Below are 17,397 nucleotides of genomic sequence, written 5' to 3'. Positions count from 1 at the left end.
TCTGTTCTTCACATCCACCATTTGCTTACAGCCTCAACTCCCCGGCGCCGCAGCGACACGAGCTGCCGTGCGAATGGCTCATCGCTGTCGTGACACGAGACGTCGTCTCCCGACAGCAGCCGCCTCGTTAGACTGTGGATGAACCAGCGATTAGAAGGTAGCATGCATGCTGTATAAACTACTTGACCAGGTAGCTTTTGGGGTGTCAAAAAACAGCTTAAATGTATTTCGTACGATGGCATTACAACGTGAAATTCATGTCCGCGTCGAGACAGCCGAGGAGCACACCTCGGAACCATTTATACACAGTACAAAGCAAATGTTTACCCAAGTACAGATGAAACAGGTTGACAATTAGCTAATGTAGCTTTGTGGACATAAACCAGGTACATTCGAGCAGAACCAACACAAAATAAAAGAGGAAACAGCCCTTTTCCTATGCCCTGCTAAGAGCACTGTGGTTTAGTGGTTTGGGAAGCCTCTGTCATGTTGAAAAGTCTCCTTGCCGGTGTTTAATGTGTTTATTCTACTGCTACGCTGCTGGGATATACATAACAGCAGCGGGGCTGCACGGACCCACTGTCAGTGCTCCAGGAATTGACAACATACAATTAAGTCTCACACCTGTTTATTGTCAGTAATTCATAGATAACCGCTTCTCGTACACATTTTCATCTTGGCTTTTAATGCTTCTTGGGGGTTGTTTTAAGCTCAGGGACACCCAAACATCATCTAAGGGTCATCTCTGCAGCGTCCCCACATCCAGAACGCTACACACCTACTGTGTAAAACTGGTGCGAGCTGGTGTCATTGCCACGGGTAGCAGAGATGCTGTGGAAACTACACGTCCCAACATGCACGGCCCCACCAGCACGGGCTGCTCTACGCTACGGGAGGAGGGAGTTTTCCTGGGGTGCATTCCCTTCACATGCCTCGTTCCGGCCGGATCAGCCTAAGTCATGCAGCTGTCTGCACGCAATGCTCTACACAGTGCAAAAACGAAGACCTCTACACATCTGGAGTAAGAACAGTGGTAACAAAGTCATAGCTACATATTCTTCTCTACATTTTTGTTTATTGAGACAAACTAATTAAAAGGCACAAACATAGGGCATATGTTTACATGGACATTATAACAAACATATACATTAAAAGTGTAGGAATGTGTTTCCTTTCTGCTAAACAGAAAGTTCCTAAGCTTTTATATATACAAAAGTTGTACAATTTGATGTCCTAAAGTACAAAAGATCATTTATAAAATTATTTTACACTAAGCTCTATTTTTTTTTTGTGGGTTTTTTTCTTTTTTTGTTGTTTTACTATGTAGTCCAAGCCCCTAGAACAGTTTCACGTAATGATACAGATACCTGTCACCTGAGCCAGCAGCCTGGCAATCACTGCTTGTTACTGACACGGCAGGGTAGGAACGGAAGCAGCCAGTCCATTTTGACTAGTCAGTCCTGCTAGCACTCTGTGAAAATGCACACACTCTAATCTCTGTAGCTTTCAACTTCATTAAGATATAAACATCTCAACTGTGAGCTTTATTTTATTTGTCTTTTTAATGTAGAGTCTTGGGTTTAGGGTGGTTTTTTCTTTTTAAACAAAGGTTTAAAAACGTGAATATGTGACATGATAGTCGAAAAAGTATAGCTGTTTCCCTAGATCTTGCTTTCTACTTTATGTACAGATAAACAGGTTAAGAAATAAAAAGCACATGTAGCTTCAACATGTGTGACCATTTGTGGAGAAGTTCTGGGCTGGACAGTGGAAACCATCACCCCAGAAAGTCCCACAAACTGATAGAAATGTGTTAACACAATAGAAGAGTAACGTAAAAATGATGATGTTTGCAAATATTTACAAAGTTGAACAGATCTGCACAACACTTGATTAAGAAATAGGGGAGAAATTAAAAGACGCTCTCTGCTTGTCCTGGAGGGGCATCCTACCTAGTTAGTGGTTAGAATAAAAACTGTATACAATTTAATATAAGACAAAACTTCTAGTGAACAACTAACACGTCTGTCCCCTGCTGCAACACCAGCAGGCTCTGATTGGGAGGCAGAGGGCATAAAAATCATACCCAGTGCCTCCAGAATCTTCCAGCTTAAAGCAATATTTCATAAGTTTCAAAGCACTCCTTTTGCTCCTAGATAAGAGTCCCATAGGGGTCTGACTGTTCAGAGACCATGTTTACATACATCTCGACTCCTCTTCTGTCAGCCACGGCTGTTTCTCACCAAACCATAAGCCTTCTTAAACAAAATGTTGACTACAATGCTCTATTCCCTTAGGGTAATATGTTGGGTAATATTTACATCTCCAAATATCAGGTCACAATCCCTATTATACGTTGAAGTTAGAATGATAAGTTATCATATGCTTTGCATATCAGAGCTGGTATCACCTTTCCCATAGGGAATGCTGCCTGAAATTACCATATTCCCAAAGGTAAAATGCATATTTTTCTCCAAAATGCATTTTTCTTTTGTTTTAAATGACAACATTGTAATGCATTTACTCCTTAAAAGAAAAAACATCAACACAGACAAGGATTCTACACTAGCTCAGAAACTTAAACAACTGCCGAGTTAAGATTAGCCATCCGCCCTGTGAAACACACAGAGGGGTCTTTGCTAGTGCTTACATTAAAGTAATTCTCTAAGTTATAATTTGGGGGATAAAACATAAAACTGGTGGGGTTTTTTTTTTTAGTTATTTTTTTTTTTTTTTAAACTCTGGCAATAAGTATCTGCTCTAATTCAGCATCAGTCAGCTAAGAGGGAAAACCTGCGTTAACTCAAGTGCTCCAGTGAAACTCAAGGTTGAACCATACGAGCCAAATCAACAGGGGAAGATGCTACTATGGTCTCTGATGGTGCATGTTGCCCCAGTGTCTTAGTCTGAATTTATTATTAACTAGACCAAAACGAAACAAAATGAAAGAAAAAAACCCCAGCAACAGAAATAAGAATAAACCCAAACAAAAACCCAGAAAAGAACTGCTGGTAAGGATTCCATTTTAATCCTTTTTAATACTGTTTAGAAACTCTTTTACCAGGGAGGAGACGTGGGCAAGGCCTGGGGCAGGAAAGGCATGCTCTCTACCGGTCTCATGGCTATATTTAAGGGACCAGCTAACGTCATGGGCGTGGGGAGGTTCATGGGAGATGTTATAGTGACTGGATGTGCTATATTCACTGGAGCGGTTACTGGGGTAGGTAAATTGACTGGTGTGGTGAGCGTTAATGGAGATGTCATGGATAATGGACTTGTTATAGTTACAGGATGCCCTAGGTTCATCGGACTGGATATATTAACTGCACTTGATACATTTACTGGACTTCTCATGCTCATTGCAGCTGCCACTGTGACTGGGTTTGTGATAGTCCCAGAAGCCACAGAGGACGTTATATTGAATGGAGTAGTAAGAGTCACAGGCGTAGTAGCAGCAGTGGAGGTTTGGCACAAGTTAGCAGCTTCTAAAAATGAGACATAAAAAGACAAAAAGGTTTTAACACATAAAAAAAAACCATGGACAAGATTTAAAGAAAAAAATAAATAAAAAGGCAAAAAAAAAACCAAAACCGAAAAAAGAACAAAAACAAAACCCAAACAAGAACAGGTACAAATTCTGGCATCATTTTCTTTAGGAATTATTAGTAAGTTAAAACTGTTAACATTCTATAGCCTACAAGAAATACAAACTCTCATGCACTTCATTTCAATGCAATATCTTTTTTTCCTGAGAAATCAAGCGAGGTTGTCTTATAAAGAGGGTTTCCATGTGCATAAAAACAGTATTGTACAGTCAAAGAAATCCTCCCAAGAGGAACATTATAAATAGAGGAGAGAGTGTACATACCGAATGGTACGTACTCTATAGCCTTCTCAAAGGTGAACTGACATTCTGTGAAGGTTTTAAAAAGTCATTATTAGGGACTGATTAAGCAAAGCTCGTTTCAATATTTACCTGCTTATTTCAGTCTTAATTATTGCTACTAAATACTGCTCCACTGATCACACTTAGCGATTTTCAAGGCTACCCAGTACACCTTCCAACCCCCAGCATCTCCTCAGCTTTCACATAAGCTCCAGCTCCACACCGGCTCGGTTTGCTCCGTGGGGTTTGGGGTTGGTTGGGTGGTTTGGGTGTTGCAGCAAGCAGGAATTAAGTGCCGAACAAAGCAGCCGAGGAGCAGATCAGTGCCCGGCCCTGCTGCCACGGGGGGGGCTCTGGCAGGGCTGGGCACTGGGGAGCGGGCAGAAGCGGTCCAGGACATGGAGGGATCACTACACATCCATCAGCACCACCTGCCGGCTACCCATACTAGAAAGCTCCAAAAACAGAAGCGGGTTGGTGGACGCGGGTAAAGGGAAGGGATGAGTGCTAGAGAAACCGACAAAAATACACCCTACATCAACGTCACAGCACTTCTAAGCCGTGCCTTGTTCCACATTTGTAGGGTAGGACACCAAGCTCAGTCTACACCCACGTTTCAGGAGGTAAGCCAGGAGCAAAGAGTCCACTCTTGCCACTTGGGCAATACAAATGTACCAAGACAGAGTTAACTTTGAAAGCAACATTAGCCCCATTCAAGGGTTACTGTTGGTTCTTCAAAGTCCGTATCTAGGAGGGGTGGAAAGGAAGGGAAAGAGTAAAAAAAAAAATAATAATAATAAATTGTGAAAATAAATCGTATTAAGACTAAAAAAAAGTATCTCATAATGTGTTGTAAAGCCAATGCAACAGGGGGCACAAGCACAGGAGAACCAGCATGGAAAGAGCAGCACGGAGGCACGGCGCTGTCTGGTCTAGCTTCACCTTCCAAGCACAGTAACACGCGAAGACACATCCCACCCGTGCCCCTTCCCACTTCAGTTAAGCTCGTATCAACTGACAGCACCTCTACCCACCCGCCTCCCTCACCCACCAGTCTGCCCCAACCCACTCTTCTTGTGAGAGCATATTCAATCATCTGAACAGGAAAGGAAGAGGGAACAAGACATAGGAAGGAACAAGCAGAAACCCAAAATTCTCAGAGATTTTCTAACTCTGACACCCTTCTGCCTTATCTAGTGGCCTGATGGTATTTAACGTTTCTGTTATCACTGCATTTGAACAGGATGAAGCTGTTCCTACACTGTCTGATCACAGAATTCAACTGGAATAACAACGGAGGCGAAAGGAGCTAAGCAGCCTAATACACAAACAAGACCTAGAAAAGAAAAAAAGACTGAAGATACTGAAAGTAAGCTTAGGAGAAAAGAAAAGACAAGGTGAGTCAGTAACATTTATTACTAGAACAGCTAGCGAAAGCAGCAAGCGGTGGCTAGGAATTCCTTCTAAAAGGAGAGTCACAGATAGGCATTAGAAATCAAACTGTTGTGAAAGAGTAAGAAAGCAGTAACTGAAGACTTTAAGCTACTGAACTCCTACACTAAACTGAAGCAACCTATTCTTTGACACAAACTGACACACTGACCAACAACGGGAAGCCATTCAACTGCAATGGCAGCAGCACACATATATGTAAGCTGTGAGCTAGCGATAATGACGAATGGGATCGCTTATGAGTTAGTTCTGTAATTAAAAGAAGCGAAAAATACCCCAAACAAACAAATAATGTGTTCTAGAAAACCTTCTGCAAAGGCAGTTACATGATGCTAAAGCCAACGGAATAAACTGGGGGAGAAACGATGAAAGGGACACAGAAAGCACCCACATGCAAACTGATGATGATGCAACGACCGAGGGTGTTATGTGTGTATATACATATAAATATATACGCACACAAGTTAACAACTGGTAAATATGCACAAACACAGCTGAAAACCACATGCAAGGATAAAAAACACACTCTTGCCTTGGAGCAGACACAAGCATCCCTTTATAATGATGACTGCTATGCACACAGACCAAAGGGAAGCGGGTAATAAGGAGTTCATTTACAACAGGGTAATTTTGGCCATGTTATCCTCCTGCTAGCTTCTAGCTATTACTAAGAACGGAACGTTCATGTAAGGCATCCTTTTCTGACATCTTAAACTCCCTATAGAACTATCAACTCCAATATCTTACAAAGCCAAGACTGTAAGTACTGGTTTGTTTTACCTTTCTTCCTTGCTTTGACGGCCTCTTCCCATAATCTCAGGGTCTCTACCTGCTTTCCGGGCCAACTTGTTACATGCTGCTGCTGCTGCTGCTGTTGCTGCTGCTGCTGTTGTTGTTGCTGTTGTTGTTGCTGTTGCTGCTGCTGCTGCTGCTGTTGTTGTTGCTGTTGCTGCTGCTGCTGTTGCTGCTTCTGATTGCTGGTCTCTTCACTCATGCATGCTATGCCAATTAAGTAAGAACACAAATTCACCTTGAAAAGTTACTCTGTTTTCTGCTGACATCACAAAGGCTGCTTCCATAAAGAGCGTGTGGAATCTCACAGGATTCCAAGAGCAAAAATCAAAGGTGCTTAAAACCACATAATTAATTCTGTGCTTTAGAAAACTACTTTTCCAAGAGCTAAAACACAAAGTGCAAGTCGGGAACATCTGCTTTGACTTCCTTTCTGATTATTTTGTTTGCATTTTAGGAAGAATGGAAGAAAAGTCTCCAGGCTCTAGAATTTGAGCTGCTGAGCCAACTGCACTGGTTCTAAATCTCAGCTTTTGAAAGAAAAAGGCCTTTTAACTTGTTATTCCAAGTATGACCTCAAACTTTCAGTTTACCTTTACATCACAGAACAGCGCGTTACTACTCTCTGGCCGCCCAACAGCTCATCATTCCCACCTCTAACAACTGCTGTAAATGCCTCATGTGAACTGGCCAAGCAGCCCCAAACTGGCTTGGGAAGCCAGAGCTGTAACCCTATACCTTGAAAAATACTTCACACCCAAATTTTGTGTTAAGCTCAACCATCAGGCATTTCAGACATTCCCGGGACCTTCAAATTAGCCAGGAGTAACAGGCACTGAAAAGATGTTGTAAATTAATACCGTTTAAAAGGCTTCAAGGACAAAGTTTCCAAAGACAATCCTTACTTCTCCCTCTGGATTCCTCTGAAAACCCATTCTGTATCATTAACCACGCAGGTTAACTTAAGTTACAGGTATTTTAATAGGGAAGACGGGAAAATCAAGCCTTTCCTTGCTTACTAGGCACTCCCAGGTTCAGGCTTCAGCACCTCCACAGACTTTAAGACTAGAAGGAACTATTACAAGCATCCCATCTGAACTCCTGCACACCACCAGGCAAATGCCATTAATGCTCAAAACATTTCAGGGCTGGATTTAAATGCTTTTCCTGACAGTTAATGCCAGAGGGAGGAATCATCGAACCCAAAGGGTCAAAGCTTGGAGAAAGCACAGAAATCTTTCTCCTGCTTTTGAGGGGCTTTAGGGGAGGCTTCACACCTGAAACTTGCCAGATCTTAGCAGCTCTGAAACATCCTAAACTCTCCAGAATTATCTGCTGGACTTTTAGGCCTGTACGGTTCAGCAAGTACTTAGAAACCGAGAAAACCTGGGAACTCTGTTGCTCAAAGAGCTGGGTTACCCTCACAAGTTGCAGGGATAAGAGCACATTCTAGCAGCAAACCAATTCCACACAAGCCAATTCTTGAGCAGAAGAAGATTCTGTTATCAAACATCTATTTTTAATAGGTGTGAATAGAGCATTCACACCTATTAAAACGCACCCCGAGGACTGAGGGGTGCGTTTTGGCATTTTAACGTCACCAAAGGCAATTCCCTTTGCAAACACACTGTTATTAGAAATGTTTTTAAAACGTTCACCTACTTTTATTGATGCCTTGTTTACAGGTATTACAGTTGATACTTTGGCTCTGCCCGTGTGTCTTTAAGTGGCTGGTGATATATGCTGCACTCAGAAGTTTACCACAGATATTACACGATACCTTTCCTTCATGGCGCACCATGTGTGTCCGCAGTCTGTCTTTGGTGGCAAAGGCAGCAGTGCACGTCTATATAGAGGACAACAGTTACACTTGAAGTGCAGACAGCATCGTTACAGTATGAATTACATGCCCACCATAAGGCTGGTTTACCTCGTACGTGCAAAAATCACACTCTGTGCTACTTGAACTGTCTTTAAACAGTGGTTGCTTTACCTACCATAACAAGAGGTATCTTATAAACAAAGCCTAGAACAGGCAAAGTTGGGTTTTGATACAATTTAACTGTACAAATATGAACCTGATACCCTCAATTGCTCAATTACGTTTGTTCCTATCCAAATCAGAACAAGGAAATGAAACCTTCTACTAACGCTATTCCTTTTACACAAGGCTTTTATTTAATGCGATGAGTCACTAAAACACAGGTTGGAACAAGCATGGCTATTCCAAGCAAAACAGTTAATTGTTCCAGGGCAGTCAAGTTTTCTTCTCTTAGACTCAGTCATCAACTTACACCAACTTGCCCTCACCTCCCATCAAAGTAACGGACCCAGAACCAACTATTCCAACCCATTTTACACGGATATAGCGAGGAACATAATTGAAACATGCTGAGAAACACACTGCACACATGACTCCAATAATCAGCACTGAGCTGAGGATGCTGTTACAATCCTACTGCTAAGTTAAGCGCATCTTAAAACAGAGCACCTATGTTGTTCTCCAAGAAAGCAAAAAGCCTCTCATCTCCCTGAAAAGTAGCCGCAGCAACCTCTTAAACTGCATCTACACTTCATCAGAACCACAGCGCTGATGGTACGTAAGGCAGATGTAACTTTACTCCTAAACTTCCTTGTCAACGAACAGTCCAGGAGCAAATACAGTTCTGGAAAGATTATTCACCTGAGATGCTAACGTTACAATAAGGCATTGTTCTTAACAAATCACTTTAGCCCTTACTTGGCATTTGAAGGGTCTCTCTGTTGAGTGAACATGTTTAACGTGACAGCTTAAATGATCAGGCCTGCAAACAAGAGAGGAACAGAGAAGAGAATGCATACTGTTACAAATACATAGTAAGGACACGGGGGCTAGCGGTGCTGAACACTGCTGGTGACCCCTTGCAGCCCACCCCCTCTGCACAGCACGAATAAATACATCCCCTCCCCAGCGCAGTGGCTTTCAGCTAGAGTAACACACGGTTACGCTGAGACCCAGCCTGCTGTGTAAAACTTAACCACGCTCCTCTTAACCCACCTGAAAATGGTACGTTTGGTCGTACCCTGTGTAAAGGTGACAGAGCAACGGCTCTAAAAGGTCGAAGCTTTCTCTCTGTCACAAGCACGGGTGTAAATACAGCCAGCAGCAATGCAAGCTCCCCCGCACTGCTCTGCCAGTACACCTCAACCCTGCTACCAGACAAGGAGGCAGTTTGCCTGCTGTGCCTCATCCAGCCACTGGCCTCTGCAAAGGCCGGTCGAGGGGCTCCGTGACACCCATCAGTGACGTGGACACGCGTCCTATGGACCTGGATGAGGTCACAAGATCATTTTAAAACACTCCCCCAAAAGAACGAGCACTTTTGGCTCAGAGCAAGACCCACACCCTAGAGGTAAACAAGGCTCTTTATCCCCTCACCAATCTTCTAAGATGTCTGGTTCTCCTAGCCCCTCGCTATGATAGCTTAACCCTTCTTGGTTATGAAAAGCCAATACTTGAGCTCGCCTGGGATTTTCTACATGGTACCTCGAGAAGCCTTTTCCACAAACACCACAGGTGTAGGGTTTCGTGATGCCACCTTCGTGGGACCTCACGTGGTAGGTCATGCGGTCCTTCCTCTTGAAGCGCTGATTGCAAATGGGACATTCAAAGGGTTTTTCATCTGAGTGGGACAGCTTGTGCCGGTTGAGGTGGTAGACATCCCTGAAGGCCTTTCCACACATCTCACAAGCGTGGTTCTTCTTAACGGGCTTGCTGGGCTTCTTGGCTGTCTGAGTCACCGCCATGGCCGTCGCGCCGGCACTACTGCTGGGGTTGGTGGCAGAGGAAGACGTAGTGACTGTGGACAGGATGCCTGCGATAGTCGACACCAGTGAACTTCGGCTGTTGTCACCAGCGATGGTGGAGATAAGGGGCACCATTGTGGTGGGAGTTTTCTTTGGCCGTGACACTAACTTTATCCCTGTGTGGCAGGACTCGTGACGCCTCAAATGGTAGCTGTCCCTGAAAGCTTTGCTGCAGTAAGTGCACACAAAGGAGGTTTTAGGTTTTTCCTTTTTAATCCCAACAATAGCATCCTTTAATGTTTCTGGTGCAGGCTGAGGTTTCTGCGTTATTGGTAAGGGCAGAATCGGCTTCTGATCGGGTGGCTCAACAGCAGAGCTCAGGAGAGGCAACAAACTGTTCTGTGCTGCCTGCTGTTGGTGATGTGAGGCTTCGTGTGCCTAAAACCAAACATTCACACTTAAATTCTATTGACGGGTGCTCGCTCTGACACGGTGAGAACATTTACAGCCTACAGGAAAGCGCATTCTACACCAAAAGCCATCGAAGTAACAACTGGAAAAGGGAACAGAACTCTGGTTTTGGACAAGAATAAACCCGCTCACGCTGTACATGCATTGGCTGTGCAGGTTCTGTGGCAAGCGGAGGGATGGCACACATCAGAACAAGCAAATAATTAATAAGTTTCCGGAGGGCAACACTTCCTATGGAAAACAAGGAGGCGCTTGTCAGATCTTTTCCTAACACAGCATTTGATCTTTACATAACAGATAACTTGTTTTGCTAGCGATCGTATCAGATGCCACCTTGGGACTATCTTTGGAGCTTATGAATGTACTGACAGGAGTTGCAAAATAATGCCCCACCTTTAAGCCGAGCTTAGTGCACACTGAGAATCAAACTGCAGCCACAGGGAGCCGGGATGCGCTAAGGCGTCTTATTTAACCAGCGGGCTCATACTGGTGCGCCAGCACTGAACCAAAGCAGCTTGAATCCAGGGCTGTCTCAAGCCACATTGCTATACTTAGCAGGTTCCCATCGCATTTATACACTGAACACCGTGCTCTTTGCATCTGGAAACGAATGAGGATAGTGACATGTCCTTTTTCTCTTCATCAGCTGCTACTGTGTGATAGGAGGAGGAGCTAATCGATGAGCACTGTAGATATCTAGAGATGCTGGAGAACACAGTTGGGGGCGTTGGGGGAAAAAGCAGCCCTGAGAACTGTTTCAAAACAGCCAGTACCAACTGACTGTGAACTACGGAATCAGTGGGAGAAGCTAAAGGGAAGAGACAGAAGGGGATCCCCCGCTCAGCTGAGCTGCAGCCTATGCTGCTACAGGCTGTCCTACACACCGCTTGTATTCCGAGGCTGTTTATTCTAAGGCAGAAAACACGGTGATTAAAACTCCTCCAGTCAGACTAGGACAAAACCCTAGCAGATACAATTTTAAAGTGGTTTAGAAACCACACAAACCAATTCAGCCTAATGGAGCATTAAAATAAATCACTCTAGCACCCTAAGCCAGTTTAAGCGCATCTGTATTCAAGATGTGCCTCGGTCTCATCAGACCAGTTTTAAATCAGTCTCGTTATTAACGCAGCATGCCAGGGCTGAAGCTGAGTTTGGGGAAACTTGCATTCCCACTGGATCAGTGCTGCAGCCTTCCAGGACTTCTTCCCTACGGTTTCCTTCGCAAAATAACATGACTCGAGGCTGTCAGAGCTGAGTAACACTGCGCTGGCTCGTGCCCCCCAACCTGTCTCCTTTTACAGCAGTTCAGGACGGGCAGCGTTACAAACCACGCTCCTGCTAATACTCTTCCTACGGGAATCCATTCCATCACGTCCTCTGGAGAAGTCAGTACCTCCAGGAGCTCACTTGGGGACTTTATTCTTAGTTACATCCAAGCTCTGGATGCTTTGCCTCTCCCGACTGCAGCAGCAACTACAGCACCTCAGTGCGGCTCCCCCCTGGCTGCAGGGGGGGGTCCCACCTCCTCCTGCCACCGCTCGGGCCCTGCAGCATTCGAGCCACTCACTTTTCAGGAGCACCATGCCGGTGATCTTTGGATAGAAGCCACCGGTGGACACAAACACTGACCCACGTGGGTGTGAATACGTGCTCCCTAACACTCCAAGCCTATCTGACAGGAAAAGGGCTCACGGGAGAAAGCCTGGATTTGGTGTGACAACGTGCAGGACTCGGCAGGAGCCAGGCCAGCCTGTCCGGTTGGATCCCATCCGCGCCGGAGCTCAGGATGCAACAGGTAGGTTGAGAATTACCACACTGGGCCTGGCCACAGCAGCCACCTCAAACAACAGCCTCAGGGGCTGCTTTGTGATTGCTGAGGAGCCGAATGCAGAGCTCTCCTGGAACCAGCATGGTCCAGACTCCAGCATCTCCACTAAGACTCCTGCCTGACTTCAGTGGCAAACGTGGAGTTCCAACCGCTCCTTTTGCATGTTTTTACACAGCCATTGAGACAACTACGTTGCATAAAACCAGTATGCACGACACACATTGAAAGCACACTGTTAAGCAAGTTGTGTACTTAAAAGACAATTTTAATTTAAAAACTAGAAAATCTGAGATGTTTTACAGCCGACTTGAAATAAGCGTTAGACAATGTTGTTAAACTGCATCAGAAGACACTTAAGAGCACCTAAGGATAGCTCCAGAGATACAGTTTCAAAGGCAGAGCTAGCAGATCGGATAATAGCGAGCCCAAATCCTTTGGACAAGGTTCAAACTTACGCAGTTTATGGATATTTTTAAGCCTTGAAGAACCGTCAGCACTTGACGGTAACGATGCACTTATTGCAACGGAACCGATCCGGATGGGAGCCATAAAACAATGTATATTCATAAGGCTACAGGCTACGGAGCCGCTGCTTATATAAGTCTGCTTATCTTGGTTCCCAGATAGCCAGCGCTATTAGCAGGGCTGTCTTCCTAACAACCCCTGTTTGCAACAAGCAGTATTCCTCCCTTCCCGAGGGCTGCAGCATCAAAGCCTTTTAGCAAAGGATCAGGCAGTATTTGTTTCACTCCCTGCTCCAGAAGGGAGCCGGCACCTGCTGCACGCCCCTGGCAAGTGATCCCTCTCCAGGCACAGACCCGGCTTTGCTCGACCCAGCATTCACGTCAAGTCAAGAGTTCTGTGATACTCGGATGGCCCAGGCCAAGCGCCCCTGGTCCTAGCACTGATTTGTGCTTTCCTTGGGGGGCAGTAAACACCAGAGAGCTGTAATTCCTGACCCGCAGTGCTAGGATGTGGCATTGTGAACTTCCAATGCCAGAGGCGAACATTTTTTTCGCGCTCCAGCCTTAATGTGAGAGCAACAAATTAGCATGAGTCATATCTCGAGCGCTCTGCTTGATGGATGAGTCCTCCTCACATTAACAGATACAACTTTCACTTTCCCCAGCAGATACTTGAAGTGGGTTTCAAAATGAGCATTTCAGGCACTATTAAGATCCCAACGAGAACCGCTCCAAACAAGAACCGCTTACTCAGTAGCGCAGCCTTTCAAGAGAGAGCTACAAGTCATCAGAACGCCACCTAAACACAATCAGGCAACTTTATTTGGAAGGAGCAATTTACAGCCGCGCATCCCATCGCCGCCAAGGCTCGAATTAAGGCATCGAAGCCTCCTCCAAACACATTTAGCTAAGAATTACAACTCTACACACAGTGCCTCGAGCTGTCCCTGAGAAGTCCTGTCACAGCTGGAGCGTGCTAAAAGCCCCCTAGAAGAATGAGGGGTTTATTCAGTCACTGGCATTTGTTATTTAACCAACACCGAGGAGGGGCCGGGAAGGGCTTTTAAATCCACTTTTTCCTGCTAGTTTTAACTAATCCCAGTTGGATCGCGGCTGACAGGCTGCTGGTGAGCAAGGAGGAGAACTAAACTCCCACCAGGAGTTGTCTTACCAGCGTTTGCTGCCCGGTGCATTAGGATGCTCGCACCCTACATCGTTAGTTAGACCAAAATGATTCAAGAAACGATACCCAACATTATTCCAAGGTCTTAACGCTTTATTCTTTGGGGCAAAAATAAAGGAGTCAGAGGAAAACTTCTGTGCCACGGCTTTACGAAGATGCTTCCAAGTCGCACCGAGCTGAGCACGTTAGGAAAGCGAGCTGCCGCCTCCTTAATTAGAAGCAGCAAATCCTACTCCTAAATCCAAGTGCGGCACCGCTATTGCAAAAGGCAGAACCCTCCTCCAGCATCAAGAGGAGCAGGAAGAAGCTGGACACGTACTTAAAAGCATTACTCGGCGTTTCTTAACGGAGGCTCCTGCAACGCCCCGCTGCCAGCCTGGGAAAGGCTCAGCTGGGAGGCAGCAAGGCGATAAAAGCAGCCCCAACTCGGAGGGAGATGGCCCTAAACTAAGGAGATTAACTTCTTAGCGTGAAGTTTCCTACGTGCGAATCACAACTGCCCACTAGAGTGAGGAATAATTCGCCAGCCCTCAGCCAAACTCGATGGCATCACCCATGGCGAAAAGGCGGAAAACCCAGCTCCCGGTACCGGCTCCCCGGGTACATTCCCGGCGTGGTTTTGGAGGCAAGAGCACCCGAGCGAGTGACTCATCCCTCGGTGCTCGCAAGGGAACGATTTTTCCCCTCTCCGAAGGAACGGTGCTCGCTCTCGGCGGATTTATTCATTCAACTCAGGCTTTCGAACTCGTGTCACGGGGCGGGTTTGGGATTAAGCCCGAGGAGGACAGGGAGCGAGTGCCCGCCGCCGGGAACGTGCAAAGGGGATTATTGTACCTTGACAAAGGTGATGTGCGGGGCTGCTTATTTTTGTCCCCTCTCCCTCCTATGGCAATCACACATCTCCAAGCTCCGAAAGAGCAGGAGGCACCGGAGAACGAGCCGGCCTGAAAGGGCTCGGCTCACAAAAGCCAAGGGAGGATCGGGCTTTCTTTTTTCCTCCTCCTTTTCTCCTCGCTACCCTGCCTTTTCCTCGGAATTACATAAACAGCGGTGTCTCGGAGTCAGTCCTCCGCAGACACAAGGGGGGAAAACAGTGACTCAGTTGGCAAAGGGAGGGGTTGCCCGCTCCACCGTCCCTAGTCCTGCCCGTTACCGTTAGCATTTCGCCCGTTTTTACACGAATCCGGCCCGCTCGCGTCCCGTTTTAAACGAAAACAAGCTCCCCCGCCAGCGGCCTGACTCAGGCCGGTTAAAGAGGGATTAATGCGTTCTCGCTGTTTGTTCCATCGGGGTTTTGTCAGAGCGCGGTGGAAGGCTGCGCTGCTTTTTATTGTTGGTTTTCTTTTTGGCGGCGGGGGGGGGGGGGGGGGGAAGCAAAGCAACAACAACAAAAAGAGGTTGTCTGGGGGAAATGGCAGGCACCGAGCGGGGAGAAATAAGGAAAGAAAGGGAGAAATCAGGGAGCAGCATCGCGGGCGGCGGCGGAGCGCGGCCCAGCCGGGAGGCGGGCGGGGAGGGAAGAGCGCTGCCGGCGGCGCGGGGCCGGGGCAGCCGCTGCCCCAGGCGGGCCGCTCCGCTCCGCTCCGCTCCGGGCCGGGCCGGGCCGGGCCGGGCCCCGCCGCGGGCCCTGCCGCGGGGAGGCGGGCGGGAGGCCGGGCGCGGCGCTGACTGACAGCCCCGGCCTAGCGGGGAGCCCGGCGGGCGGCCGCCCGCCCGCGGCCGCTGAGGGGAGGGGGGGGCGCGGGCAGCGCCGGCCGCCGCGGGGCCTCACCTGAAAGAGGAACGCGGTCCAGTTGGCCTCCATGGCGGGGGCGTCCCGGGCCTCGGCGGGCGGCGGCGGCGGCGGCTCCGGCGGCGCGGTCCCCCCCCCTCCCTCCCCCGGGCCTCAGCTACATGGAGCCGACAACAAAGCGGCGGCGGCGGCGGCGGCTCAACATGGCAGCGCCGAGCGGCCGCTTCCGCTAACCTCCGGGCTGCACCACTGCGGCCCAGAGGGGGGAGGCGGCGGCGCGGCGGCCCGGCGGGGCGGTGCGGGCCCGGGCCGCCGCGGCGCCGCCCCCGCCGCTCCCCTCACCTCGGGGCGGGCGGCGGACCCGGGCCGGAGCGGCGGGGTGTCGGGACGGGCGGCGGGGCCGGGGCGGCGCGGAGGGCCGGCCGCCCCCCCCGCGGGGCTGGCAATGGGCCGGTCCCGAGCTGGGGAAGCCGAGGCGAGCTGTGGCGAGAGAAGATGGAGGAGCGGCCGAGCTGCCCAGGGCCGCCGCCGGCCCGGCCCGGCCCGCGGGGGCCGCCTGCGCCGCCCGCCGCCCTCCTCCTCCTCCCTCTCCCCTCCGTCCCCGCCCGCCGCCTCCGCCCGCCGCGCAGGGAGGGAGCCGCGGGGGCGGCGGGGGGCGGCTGCGCCCGCGGGTGCGGGACGGCGGCGGGCGGAGGCCCCGCAGGTGCCGCCCCGCCCGCTGCCGCCGGGGCCCGCGGGGATGGGGATGGGGATGGCGGGGGGGGGGATCGCGGGGCCGCGCCGAGCCCGGTCCCCCCGCGGGGTCGGCTCGGGGCTCCCTCCGCACCGGCAGCCGGGATGCGCGGCCCCGCGGCCTCCAGCCGGGCTCCGCCGGGGCCGCTCGGCTGTACCCCCCCCCCCCCCCGCAGACATTCGGGTCCGAGCTGACCGGGTTCCTCGCACCGGAGCATCCCCAGCGCGGCGCCCGGATGCAAATGGAAGCCACAAGCAATTAAGTGAACACTTACCGTTAATTACGTGTTTACACACATCAAGCACATCCCCGACAGGCGCAGGACGGGGCCCTGGGCTCCCTGCGGAGGGAGGGCTCCTCCTGCTTCCTGGGTGCTGCCGGGGGCAGGGAAGGATGCGGGGCCCACCCGAGGATGGGGGATGTACGGGGAGGGCGGCGGGGGTAGGGGAAACACGGGTGGGTGCTGCTCGGCTGCGGCAACAGGACCGGGTGTTCTGACACCCGAACCCTGCTCACACAAGGGCTGTCCCTGCGAGGGGGGAGATGACAACAGCCTGACAGCACTTTATTATGCATATATCCCCCCCCAGCTCCATTCAATCCCGTGCTCGCCGACCCCGCTGCATGCGAGGCCTCGGTGCCAGCACTGAAACCACCCGCGCCCGCTGCAGCGGCTTCCGCACAGCCCGACCTCAGCAAGGAGCCGGGTTGGTCCCGTCTCCTGCTACCGGTAACACAAAGGCAGGTCCCAAAGCCCCTAACGCCGGTGCTGCGCCGCTCCGGTGCCCCATTGGGGGTCCCAGCCCTCCCCGGGCGTTTCTTTGCTTTCCAGGAGTGTTGCAATGCAGCCGTTGTTCCGCTCGGGATGCTTGCGGTCGTTTCACGCCTCTCTGGCCATGTGCAAGCTGTTTTCCTTGAGTCCCAGTGCCAGGGTCAAGTGGTGACGTCAAATTCTGTTTGCGTTCAAAAGAACAGTAATAGGGTTTCTTGTCCGTGTGCTCCCGGGGGGAAGTTTGTGGGAATGAGGCTTCCCGGAGCCGTCTGACCCCCTCGGCTTCTTGTCCCTC

The 17,397-nt window shown here is 49.4% G+C and overlaps 2 protein-coding genes across 3 annotated transcripts in view; both read right to left on the bottom strand.

Moving 5' to 3' along the window:
* Window positions 1-15,690, bottom strand: part of CUEDC1 (CUE domain containing 1) — a 40,410-nt gene extending 24,720 nt beyond the window's left edge. Inside the window, exon 1 of the mRNA XM_065694868.1 lies at window positions 15,637-15,690. The gene's annotated coding sequence lies outside the window, so the exon portion shown is untranslated. The remainder of the gene's footprint in view (window positions 1-15,636) is intronic.
* Window positions 1,056-15,724, bottom strand: VEZF1 (vascular endothelial zinc finger 1). Of its 2 annotated transcripts, XM_065694865.1 has the most exons (7): window positions 15,637-15,724; window positions 9,657-10,354; window positions 8,871-8,934; window positions 7,793-7,976; window positions 6,119-6,337; window positions 3,869-3,913; window positions 1,056-3,485 (listed from the first exon to the last, which is right to left on the bottom strand). In XM_065694865.1, the coding sequence occupies exons 1-7, from the start codon at window positions 15,667-15,669 to the stop codon at window positions 3,058-3,060; spliced, it is 1,671 nt and encodes a 556-aa protein (XP_065550937.1). In that variant the 5' UTR covers window positions 15,670-15,724; the 3' UTR covers window positions 1,056-3,057. The 2 variants fall into 2 exon arrangements, with proteins under 2 accessions (XP_065550937.1, XP_065550938.1); XM_065694866.1 differs by lacking the exon at window positions 3,869-3,913.
* Between the last annotated feature and the right edge of the window lie 1,673 nt (window positions 15,725-17,397).

Source organism: Lathamus discolor, chromosome 14 (genome assembly GCF_037157495.1).
Source record: "Lathamus discolor isolate bLatDis1 chromosome 14, bLatDis1.hap1, whole genome shotgun sequence".
NCBI classification, from domain to species: Eukaryota; Metazoa; Chordata; class Aves; order Psittaciformes; family Psittacidae; genus Lathamus; species Lathamus discolor.
This window is presented reverse-complemented; position numbering and strand designations above follow the sequence as displayed.

What these genes read in the sequence shown, in the direction of transcription:
- VEZF1 (XM_065694865.1), bottom strand. Translation starts at nt 15,669, where the DNA reads ATGGAGGCCAACTGGACCGCGTTCCTCTTTCAG. An exon ending in TGTGGAAAAGGCTTCTCGAG is followed by an intron (nt 8,935 to 9,656) that starts GTACCATGTAGA and finishes TCTTGTTTGCAG; the next exon opens with GCCTGATCATTTAAGCTGTC. An exon ending in CGTCAAAGCAAGGAAGAAAG is followed by an intron (nt 3,914 to 6,118) that starts GTAAAACAAACC and finishes AAACCTTCACAG; the next exon opens with AATGTCAGTTCACCTTTGAG.